At 44.1% G+C, this 12,066-nt stretch overlaps 1 protein-coding gene across 1 annotated transcript in view; it reads left to right on the forward strand.

Moving 5' to 3' along the window:
- Window positions 1-5,786: 5,786 nt before the first annotated feature.
- The window catches only part of rhag (Rh associated glycoprotein), a 7,895-nt gene continuing 1,615 nt past the window's right edge, over window positions 5,787-12,066 (forward strand). Inside the window, exons 1-8 of the mRNA XM_079996933.1 lie at window positions 5,787-6,158; window positions 8,650-8,833; window positions 9,441-9,591; window positions 9,762-9,909; window positions 10,114-10,280; window positions 10,368-10,505; window positions 10,738-10,859; window positions 11,567-11,640. Of these exons, the coding sequence (XP_079853059.1) occupies window positions 5,972-6,158; window positions 8,650-8,833; window positions 9,441-9,591; window positions 9,762-9,909; window positions 10,114-10,280; window positions 10,368-10,505; window positions 10,738-10,859; window positions 11,567-11,640 (1,171 nt within the window). The 5' untranslated portion in view covers window positions 5,787-5,971. The remainder of the gene's footprint in view (window positions 6,159-8,649; window positions 8,834-9,440; window positions 9,592-9,761; window positions 9,910-10,113; window positions 10,281-10,367; window positions 10,506-10,737; window positions 10,860-11,566; window positions 11,641-12,066) is intronic.

Genomic DNA, 12,066 nt, shown 5'->3' on the forward strand with positions numbered 1-12,066 from the left:
CACTGTGAGGGACTGAGCCATCAGACACAACGAGTCGCTGGTACAACAAGGGATTTTTTTACTCACAGAAATATAAACAGCTTAGGATGTACTGAAAAATCTAAGAGCAGGGGGAACATTGGGTCGAGATTAAAAAAAAAAAAGATGACACAGAAGGGAACGGGTTAGAAGTACCACATGTTTACATAAATGCTAAATAAATACAAAAAACATTAATCTATGAAAAGGCATTATCATGAAAGCAAATAAAAGTGACTCCCTCCCATCCTATTTATAAAATATGGATGCTTGGATAACTTGTCTATTATGAATGCAGTGCATAAAAATATACATTTTAACAGACATAGGAAAATACGAAGTCGGTTCAAACTCAAGACAAGCCGATGCCAGAGCACTATAGGATGCTATATGGGGAACCCAGCCTCAGGCTCACATAAATAACGTGGCAACGTAAACACGATTGTTCCTGATTACCAACATCTAAAACCAATGCGCTGATTAGCCGCCTGCACGGGCCTTCCTCCCCGGGCCGCTTATCAGGGTGTGCAACTCCCCTCACCCCCACCCACCCAGCCTCAGGAAACCAGGGGTGGGGTGCGTTTCGGAGAGGGGAGAGGGGCTGGGAGTCTTTCTGTCATTTTCAATTCCGGCCGTTCCACTCGTACCTTGTCATGGTGCATCATGGGTGCTCGACAAATGGCTTATTGTTGTATTGGTCTTACCGTAGCTGAGGTATTCATTCTGTTATTATTGTTCGTGTTGTAAATGCATTGAAAGGCACAATATTAATTGAACATTACACTTATAGCAGAGCACATTGTACATCCACTTGTCTTAATCAGAAATTGTTCTTGAACTTCTTCTTCTTCTTCTTCTGTCAGCCTGTGTATTTAAAAAACATTTTTGTTATGCAATTAAAGCTCATAAAATCATATTGAAAAAACTATAAAAGTCGACGGTCTGGCAGAGGGATGGCTTAATTTGCCTTCCTAGAAACAGGAGAAAATAAGTTCATATGGGATCAAAAAGGCCACTCATAGACTAATGAAAAGAGTCTTTTGCTCATCCCAATTGACTTATAGGTGGAAAATAAGATTCTAAATAACTATAATGAATAAATAACTGAACTGCTGTTACACCGCTGAGATTTACAACTGATAGATTCTGCACTCTTCCACCCTGTCACGTCAGTCTCCACCTTTCTATTTCTTTATAAGCATCCAGATGAAATGCACCTCGAAATCTCCGTTCCCACGTGCTTTTAACGGACAAAAAGGAAAGCTCTTCATCTGGAAACGATAAGGAACATGGAATGCACGCGGACGTGCTTTTTCGATCCGTGTCTGATAGCGCCCGAACCCACGTGTTCCCCCCACCACACTCATAGCTGCCACTGCTGGAAGGTTCGAAAGTTCAGACCTCCAGAACCAACGTGGATATGTCAAAGTGGCATTGATTGGGCATGGGGGGTGTTACTCCTCACTGATCCTTCGCTCAAACTCATCCATCGAAATGTGGACGGAGGAGTTACTTACAGGCATGTCCTTGTAATGCTTCATTTGTATAAGGCAGATCTGTGTAATTACGTACTTACTCAAGATTTTTTTTTTTGCGTTTTGGAAGGATTTTCGAGGCCCAGACAAATCTTCAAGATTTTAAGACAATCATAAAGAAATGAAAGAGTATGGTTTGATATTATCTGAAGTCTTATGTCTTAACTCTAAGTCTTGAGTTGTGTAGTGTGTGTGCTAGAATCCCAACATGTGTGATCAGATTCTTTGCTATGTCCTATAGCGTGTGCACTACTGGGATGGGATCTTCAAATGTGTGATGTCTGTCTTTTATCAGTCTTTTGGTGTATCCCTGCCACAGGCCTCCACCTCAAGATCCAAAATCATATCTCTTTGGGGAGTGGTGGGGGAGGCGGGTGGGGGTCTCCAACTGTTTGCAAATCACTCACTCCTTTACTGTTCGCTACGTCGAAACCGGCCCTTGTAAATCATGTGGGATTATTTTAGACTGAGGCCCGTGGGTTCTCACGCTCAGGCCTGTGCTCAGTCAGTGGCGAGCAGGGCACGCTATATTGCGAGATCCCACAATCTCACTCGACACCTGTGTCGTCGATGTTCTTTGGTTTTTTTCAGGGAGACGGAGGGAGACCTGAGTTTTTTCCCCATTATTCCAACCGGGGGCCTCTGTTTCTTCTCAGACGCAGGTCGCTAGAGGAATTTCTTTCCAAACGGTGGAATGTTGGGGTCCTCACTCCCCAGACTTTCACCCAAAAAGGCACGAGGTCCTGCAGAGGTTCAGAGGGCCGGGCCCCACGGTGCGAAGGGCAGAAGAGCCTGGCGGTCGTCATGAGCAGCATTAAGGAGTTTATCCTGCTGGGGGTCGGGGTACTAAGAACGCATGCCGAGCTGACGATTGCATGAGAAAGAAAAAAGGCTGAACAAACACAGTCAGAGCAAGGAATGTGTAGACCAAAATATTAAGTGCTTGTTATGAGAAGTGGTTGGCCGGGGACGTCAAAACACTGTGACAATGGTGTCGGGGGACAAATGTACCTTCAAGACCGACACCCTGTCGATATTGAGGGGAATGATTTCTGTCAATTAATTCACTTTTAAAAATACTAGAAACCTTATATAACGTATGGCGTTTATTTATTTATGTATTCATTTATTCATTTATTCATTTATTTATTTATTCATTTATTTGTCCATTCATTTAGCCATCCATTTGTTTATTTATTTAGTTATTTATTTACTTGTTTGTTTATTTATTTATTTATTTATTTATTTGTGTATTCATTTATTTGTCCATTCATTCAGCCATCCATCTGTTTATTTATGTATTTCTTTATGTATTTATTTATTTATTTATCATTACGCTTTTACAAACTCTCCCTCTACTGTCTTTTATTGTAGATGAAGAGTATCCTATCCTATTCAATTTTGCATATCTCTTTTTTCGTTTTACATCTTTTGACATATTACTGTATGTTCTGTGCAAAATGAGAGTCACTGACCACCGGAGTTAAATTCCTTGTCCAGTATGTGTAAGTTAAAAGTAATTTAACCTTCTCCAGCTGAGGGGGGTGGATGGCGTTAGTTTAAGGAATGCCCGGACTCCCAGCCCCCCGAGCGCCTGAAAATCATCCATCATCCTCTCCTGCTCCTCTTTGATCCGGCCGTGACTCCGGACCGTCATGTCTGTGATAGAAACACTGGAAGAGCCACGTCTCCGGTTTTACGCGATGGCTCTCGTTTCAAAGCTCAGATGAAGCCTCTGTGACTCTGCGTTGGGTAACGGCACGTGAGAATGGGAGGCCAAAGATGAAGCCCGTTTACGCCTGATGGCTTGTTTATTTTTCTGGAAACAGACAAAAAATCTTTGCTCCTTGGTGCGTTGTGAGTGAGCGCAGATAAACCCCTTAATGGCTTTCCTGGAATGTGAAGTTCACAGGGAGGCCAGATTACAGTACCGATTGCAGCTGATAGAGGAATACTCTTCCCTTTCGTTTCATCATTATTATTATTGTTCCGCAAGCACTATTGTCATCCAGAACTGTCCAATATAAATGCAAAACAATCATTGTGCAGGGCAAGACTGAAATAGGGGGTTAGAGAAAGAAAAGAGCGCAATAGGCCTTGCCTGGCTCATTGAAACGCCTTGTAGATTGCCACGGGAATGAGTCCTAAAACCCGGAAATGAGTTCGCATTTTTGCACTTCCGGTTCCCTCGTCTCAAAGTCCATGGGTTTTTTGAATGGGTTTTTGGTTCGATGCCTGAAATCAGGTCTGTGGTTAACACAGTCTTAGGGTATTTTCACGTTTTCTTCTATGACATAAAATACTTCAGTAAGTAAATGGACTGCATTTTATATAGCGCTTTTCCAGTCTTGCGACCACTCAAAACACTTTACAATATACGCCTCACATTCACCTAGTCACACACACATTCATACAGCGATGGCAGCGACAACCATGCAAGGTGCACACCAGCTCATCGAGTGCACTTCAGGGTTCAGTGTCTTGATCAAGGACACTTCGACGTGCTGCCAGGAGGAACCGGGGAACAAACCAGGATCCCTTTGATTACTGGACGACCCAACTACCTCCTGCGCCACCGTCGCCCTGAGTGCCCCGCTTGTGAATTTTGAAGCTTTAACGTGTCTTAAAAAAGGCGGTTGCTTCAGCGGGGCTAAATTAGACTACAGAGGCGTTCGGTCAGACTCCATCAAGGAAACCGAACAGGAAAATGGAAAGAGAAATGTTTCCGAAAAGAAACAAAACGACAAACGAAAGAGCGACAGGGCGCCCATAGGACGACCTAGCATGAAAAAAGGCCGGCTGTGGAAACCATTCTCATGCTCTGACTCAAAGTAGTGGAAGATGATTGACAGCGGAGCCGAGAGAGGCTTCCCCAGGGGGAGGTCACGGTCTCTTAATACAAGCGCAACTGTTTATAGTGATTTTAATGATTAAACATTATTTAAAATAATAGCCGGCTTGGCTGGTATCTTGAACGTGTAATTGAGAGATTGATTGTGATATCTCTCAACATTTGGAAGTGATTTCCAACCGTTCTGGAAGCATGTCCGCCGAGCCGGGCTCCAAGACAAACAGAGAAGGGGCCGTGGCTGGCAGCGATTGAATCTCACGACTCTCGTTCATTCATTAAGCTCTCAGGCCAATTAAAGGACTTCTGACCCGGAGTAATTTTGGATAGGGGGCCCCCACTTTGTCACCCCGTACACCGTGGGAGCCAATTACCGGATCAAACCTTTTTCTGGCGCTGTGAGACACCGGTTTGGATGGTTTCCAAAATGAAGTTATGAGACATAGTGACTCATTCCTATTGACAAGGCTAACCTTGTAATTATCAATGAGAATTAAATCCACCAACCACATGCTTTTATTTTGTACTGTAAACACACTAAATCCAATAAGCGCTTTCACTTGAGGTTTATTCATTTAGAGCAGCGTTTTTAAAAACTGTTGGGTGTGCCTCGGTCCACAGAAGAATTGCAAGGGAGTTGCAGAGGAATTTTGAGAGAAAATGAGCGAAACAATTAAAGATTAAACTATATACATTTTAAAGATGCACTGGATTTTTGGTTAAATGAGAGGGATGAGGGGAGAGGAGGGGTTGTTATTTTCATTAGGTAATTGAAAATAATACAATTTGTTCATATTTTAATCTATTTATAATTATTATTATCATTATTATTATTATTTCTTTAGTTGTGCACCTTTCTGCCCCTTAGCCTGTGTGAATAGGCAATAAAAGCCACAAAAGAATGTGCTCGCCCTCGTTTACTATAAACTACTATGTTGCATATGGCACATTTTTTATTTGTACTTCAAGGCCTTGATATCGGGGGGGGGGGTGAATACCACTGATTCAGAGTGTGGCTTGTGATTACAGAGCCCCTAAAGGGACATAAAAATAAACTCTGACACACGAAAAGTACAAAAAAAAGGCTATCGAACAAATCAAAAAACCACAATTTGACAGAGAGAAATGAGCTGGAAAAGGCTCATTAAGGATATGAGTCTTTGTTTTGGCCCCCGCCGCTATGCTATCCACCTCCCTTTTTTAAAACAGAGTTAGTGCAGCGTCCCCCAGAAGAGGAAACCCATCCTGGTGAGCGAGGGGGGGTGTTAACCGCCCGGGGCCCCGCCGCTCTGCACTATCATTGGCCACCACGAAACCTGTACCAATTTAAAACCAGTCCACGGCCTCTTCCCTGCTATCACACCAGTGCAACGACCTCAGAGATACGTAGATAGGGAGGGAGAGGGAGAGGACGACAGAGCAAGCGTGTGTGTGTGTGTCACAGAGCGAGCGAGAGAGAGAGAGAGCGAAAGAGAGGGAGAGAGAGAGAGAGAGAGAGAGAGAGAGAGAGAGCGAGTGTGTTGAGAGACGCACTGCGAAGAGTTAAAGACGTACAACCTGGTTCGCGAGGATGCCTGCGTACGCCACCAACATGAGGCTCAAGTTTCCCATCGTGGCCCTGACCCTGGAGATTATCACCATCATCCTGTTCGCCGTGTTCGTGGTCTACGACGACGGCAAGGACCACGGGCACGAGCACGGGCCCCACAACGCCACGCACGACAACGAGCCCAAGGATCCCATGACCCTCTACCCCAGTAAGTCTGTCGAGCAGGGATACGCTCACCCACTCACTGACACTTCTAACACCTCTTCCGGGGCCAATTAAGACGTCAATTCTTCATTGGAGGCTGTGAGACTACTTCTATGGGCATTGTGAGCGGGCTATGGTTGACTTTCCCTCGCATTTGAGCAACATTCGAAATGAAATGGTTCAGGGCTCTATGGGTGGGCTGCACTAACCTGGATTGAAGTCTAAACCTGGTTTAAATCAAGGTGGAGCAGTTAATCCTCTGCACTAAACTTTTAATTCTATCTAAAAAATATCTATATATTAGGAAGCTTTTATTTTCAATTTACTTTCTAAATTTGACCCGCGCATCCTCGTTTTTCCCTGTAGAACCTCTACTAATCCTTGATCAACTTCAAAGTCAAGCTAGTTTAGTCCTCGATGGTGCAACCGGCCTTAAGAATGTTACATTTAAGTCAATTCGCTTTCTCTGGTTTCTAGCTCCAAGCAGTGGTTGTTGATATAGTTCTGGGTGACATTTCTCATTTTCAATGCACAAAGAATAGTTTTTGAAGGCTGGGTTCTAAAAACCTGCATTCTGCTGGGGAGAGATAAGAGCAGTCATGTGGTAGTTGATTCTCATCCGTTAGAAAAAGAGCCAGAGAGCCCAGTGTCATGAGGCTGCACATGGTCAGTTTTCTCTGCGATAAAAAAAAATATATTTTTTTAAATGGAATCATGTAAAAATGCACTTTGCAATGGTTGGGAAAGTCCTCTCTGTAAAGGCAATGAATTCTTTCAAATCAAGTTCAAAATTAGGGGAGTGGTATTTTTTTGGTCTGTTTGTTCAGGTTATTGTTATTTAATAGAGACACGATGAGGAATTGCATATTGTGCTACTGTCTGAATCGAGACACCACCATTGTATTTCTATTAAGACGTGCAGCTTCTCCAGTGGATGGGTGTGGCAGGTGTGTCTCTTAAGATTAGCTAAGTGGGCAGCATTAAGACTGATGGTCGGGATATGTTGTGAAAAAAATCCTCACATTTACTGATTAAATCTGTCAATAAATTTACAGGTGTCTACCTTTCTGCTCCACAGTCAACATACCACTCTCCATCCTCACCATCTGGAATAAGCAGTTCAAAGCCAGGACAATGAGGAATGGAATGTGGCTCCCATGAGTGGAGGAGAGGATAATGGCTTCATCCTCAAGGATCATTTAGTGGGAGTGGGGGTGGGGGGTGGTGGGGGGTAACGTTTGAAAAGGCATGAGGTATTTTATGTACTTCCAAGAAATTTACCTCAAGATACCTCGAAGATGTTATCTCAAGAAAATAACATCAAAGCCGTCCTGATGCCCTATCGTTCTGAGATTTCTTGACCTCGCCTCACTTTTTTTTTTCTACTTAAGCTCTGGACGCTGGGGCATCCGCTCCGTGTCTCTCACCCAGAAATCTTTGGAGAGAGCGAACGCGGCGTTACCTAACGTCCGGGCGTAGCGCCAATCAAGCGAGGCCGCGGTCCAAAAAAGCGCCTCCTCTCCCGTCAATAACTACACTGTGCTCTTGTGTTACACAAGCTTGAAAAAAAAACTTTACTTTACTTCTCTGCCAGTTTCTCGTCTTGGACCCAGTTGGGTTATTCATCTGTTCTATTCGGTCGGAACCACATCGTGCACGGGTTTTCTTTAGTTCTGAATGGTTTATCTATATCGGCTTCATTTTTAAGGCATATACCACTGCCAAAAACGTTCTGCGACTAGATTTTCTTGCAGAGGCAGTTCAATAGAGAACAAGGATACCTCAACAAATAACACTTAAGGTGTGGTATGACAGGAGCGTGTTGCTGCCCAATATGGATCTCAAGTCGGGTGTGGTCTGATAAGGCTGTCGCGAAAACGGCAAAGAAGTTAACATGGTCCCCGTTGAAACGTTATATCTCTCATAATTGCGCTCCTTTTGGTATGTGGGTCAAGTGTAAAGATAGCTCATGTTACGTGAATTGGTGTAAAAAAAAGCGAATAACGTCTGCAGTAGTATTTGCTATGGCATGGATTACCGATCTTCAGTGTCACAGATGAAGACTGAGATTTGCCCCATGCTTTGAAGCCATTCTGTATTTATAAAACTAGACCATGCTGCAAAGACGCCCGCTGTCCTCTCCTATTCAGCTGGAACAAACGGGGGAAGAATCTGTTGGCAGCTTCCTCCCACCGAGACTTAATAAACTTAGACTTATTGGGATCATGTGGAGTTAATGATTCAGTGCGGGCACCACAAATCCAAACACACAAACATCAGCAGGGTTTTTTTTATTTCTCCCAGAGCCCCATTCAGGGCATAATGGACAAGTTAGGATTTACAATACGCACCCTCCTAGGTGTTCCGTAGACCAATAAGGAGTCAATTAGGCTCAATTTAGCTGAACTTACAAAGGGGGGAGGAGAGGGATGTCTCGCAACAGTGTCATGAAAACGGCGCTGGGCCTGATCCGTCTTTCTCTTCTGTCTTCCCAGTGTTCCAGGATGTCCACGTCATGATCTTCATTGGCTTCGGGTTCCTGATGACCTTCCTGAAGAGATACGGCTTCAGCAGTGTGGGCGTCAACCTGCTCCTGGCCGCCTTCGGCCTGCAGTGGGGCTTGTTGATGCAGGGCATTTGGCACCTGACGGAAGGCAAGATCAAGGTCAACATCTTCAAGTATGTCCAAGATGCTGTTTTGTTCATAATCAAGCTGTATATCCAGAAAACACATTGTTAAGTGAGTGAACCCCTTATGTAATCAATGCATCGGCCGGCTAGAGCTGCAAGGCAGAACCCAAATACGTCTCCTGCTATTGGTCAACAACCTGTGTTAATTGTCTTGTGACCATGTATTAACACAGAGTACAATTAATCTAAAGAGGTTTAGTTTGACGGGACTGAACAGTTTGGCTTGCCGATCTGATGTGTGACACTCTTTTCCTCCAAATATGAGTCTGGAATGGCTTATTTTGAATGAAACGGTAGCAACATTACCACCTAGTGGTTGAGGAGTATTGTCACAAGAAAGACAGCAAATTTTTGTTCATGGTTTATATCATCTTCTTCCGTCATTGATGCTTGTGTAGGGAGTAAAGCAATACCAGCATAGCTAATCAAGCTGTCATGACATTAAATATATTGATTAGGGCAATCAATGAAAGACAACATCTGAAATTATCATAAGATTGTCATAACTGTAAACTTATATTTAACATTAAAATATATGTTCTTCTGTTTTCCATCCCCCATCATCAACCTGTTTCTCCATCGCTCACCAAAAAAGAATAATCAATGCGGACTTCAGCACGGCCACGGTTCTGATCTCCTTCGGAGCTGTTCTGGGTAAAACCAGCCCCCTCCAGCTCCTCATCATGACCGTGCTGGAGATCTCCATCTTCTCCATCAACGAGCACTTGGTGGCCACCGTCCTCAAGGTGAACGCACAACGGGCACAACGGGACGCACGCATCCGGAACTCCTGGAAGACAGGAGTGTTAATTGCACAATTGCAATGCCAATGAATACAGCCCCCCTCCCCCCCCCCCCCCCCCCCCAAATGTTATTTATTGATGTGAGCCTTCCTTTCCTTCCCTGTCCTTTATAGGCTAATGATGTTGGAGCCTCCATGATCATCCACGCCTATGGAGCCTACTTTGGCTTGGCCGTGGCCCGAGTGCTTTACCGTCCGGGCCTAAGGAACGGACATGAGAACGATGGATCTGTTTATCACTCGGATATGTTTGCAATGATTGGTAAGCAGGAACTGCAATCTTAAAAATGTAAATGCATTAATCATCTCCTGCAGCCTAGAATACTACCCCTTGCTGTATTAGTCCGAGGGGTAGAATCAAGGGCACTTTGTCACATACAGCTCCTTGTCTAAGTCTTCCAAAAACAAAGATGAATTTGACGTCAATGTAAACTGTAAATGTAATGTAAATGTAAATTTCTGACAGGAACCGTCTTCCTTTGGATGTTTTGGCCGAGCTTCAACTCGGCCATCGCCGAACCCGGTATCGCCCAGCTCACGGCCGTGATCAACACCTATTTCTCCCTGGCGACCTGCGTGCTCTCGGCCTACGCCATCTCCAGCCTCGTGGAGCACAGGGGAAAGCTGGACATGGTACGAAACGGCTCTGCGGTTCAGTGCTCGGACAAAGCAAGGTGTCTAGCATTTCCGATGTTAATGGTATTGATGTCTGTGTTGTAGGTCCACATTCAAAACGCCACCCTGGCTGGCGGCGTTGCCGTGGGAACCTGCGCGGATATGGACATCGGGCCATTTGGAGCGATGCTAATTGGATTAGTGGCCGGCATCATCTCAACCCTGGGCTTCAAATACCTCACTGTGAGTTGAAAGACAGTCAGTGTTAGAGCTGAAACAGTGATTAAAAATTTTAAGTGCAACTTCATATCTTTTACTTCAATTGAATGATATATTTTAGTAGTCACTGCAGGAGAAATAAAGGATCCTCTAAAGATCAATTAGGTTTAGGTGTTATAAAATAGAACACTTGAACACAGGTTCCATTAGAAATGGGGACTGCAGCGTGACACTTCAATTTCCTCCTCCCTCGCAGCCCATCCTGGCCTCGAAATTGGGCATCCAGGACACGTGTGGCGTGCACAATCTGCACGGCATGCCCGGCATCCTGGGAGGACTGGCTGGCATTGTGGCTGTGGTTTTGGGGAAAAAGAAAGAGTAAGGCCTGTCTTTTTACATGTTCTTTTTTACCACCTACAACCTACCTGTTGAACGAGCGTTAGGACTTACGACCAGCTCTCTGACCAGTCTGTATTGTACGCTGCATACAATACACCGGCGTCTCACCGTCAAGCGTCTCATCATGCATCACCCTTTAGACACTATATATACTATATATACTATGTACGCTATATATACTATATACACTGTATATACTATATAAACTATATACAGTATATATACACTATTTATACTGTATATACTATATATACTATATAAAACTGTATACACTATATATATTATATACACTATATACACTATATATACTACATACACTATATATACTATATGCACTGTATATACTATATATACTATATACACTGTTTATACTATATATACTATATACACTATATTCACTTTATATACTATATGCACTGTATACATCACATCTCATCACCGTTCTCAGTCTCAGTCTCGTTCCCACAGTCTGTCAGTATTCACTACACTAGCGTTCGCAATGGCCACGCCCCCTTACCGTGAAATAACACGGGTCCTCGCTTATCCACCAATTCACTTAACGACCTGGTCCTAGGAATGGACCTCTGTCGTGAAGTGACGAGTACCTGTACACACATGAAGATAGACCATTGATTTGGACGCAAATATTGTCCCTTTCTAATACTTTGTTTTTAACTCCCTCGCAGCGGTGATGCTGCCATGCAAGCTGCTGCCCTGGCCTCGTCGCTTGGATTCGCTTTGGTCGGAGGGGCAATTACAGGTGTGTGTGTGTGTGTGTGTGTGTGTGTGTGTGTGTGTGTGTGTGTGTATGTGTCAAAATTGAGGTCATACATTGTCGTCCAAGAACATCATGTAACGAGTTAAGATCCCAGCATTTCTGACAGACAACTCCTAGATTTACTCCAAAATGATCTTTATTTATTTAGCATCAGTTGAGTTTGGCGACTGGGGCTCTACTGCTCATCACCCCTGGCGAGGTGTACAGCAAACATAGACAAAGTGAACTAGAAATCAAGCAGTGATAAGCTTCAATTCCCCCATTGGATTAGAAGAGTAGAGCCCAACAGGTGGCTGCAGGGGAGGAGAGCAAAGCAGGTGCAGGACGGATTGGCTGCTTAAACAGGTCGTCGTAATAAGGGTGTGGCGCCGCCAAGCTGTCCGACAACTAGGTCCGCAAGGTCCGCAT

This window comes from Zeus faber (genome assembly GCF_960531495.2).
Source record: "Zeus faber genome assembly, chromosome: 2".
Lineage (NCBI taxonomy): Eukaryota > Metazoa > Chordata > Actinopteri > Zeiformes > Zeidae > Zeus > Zeus faber.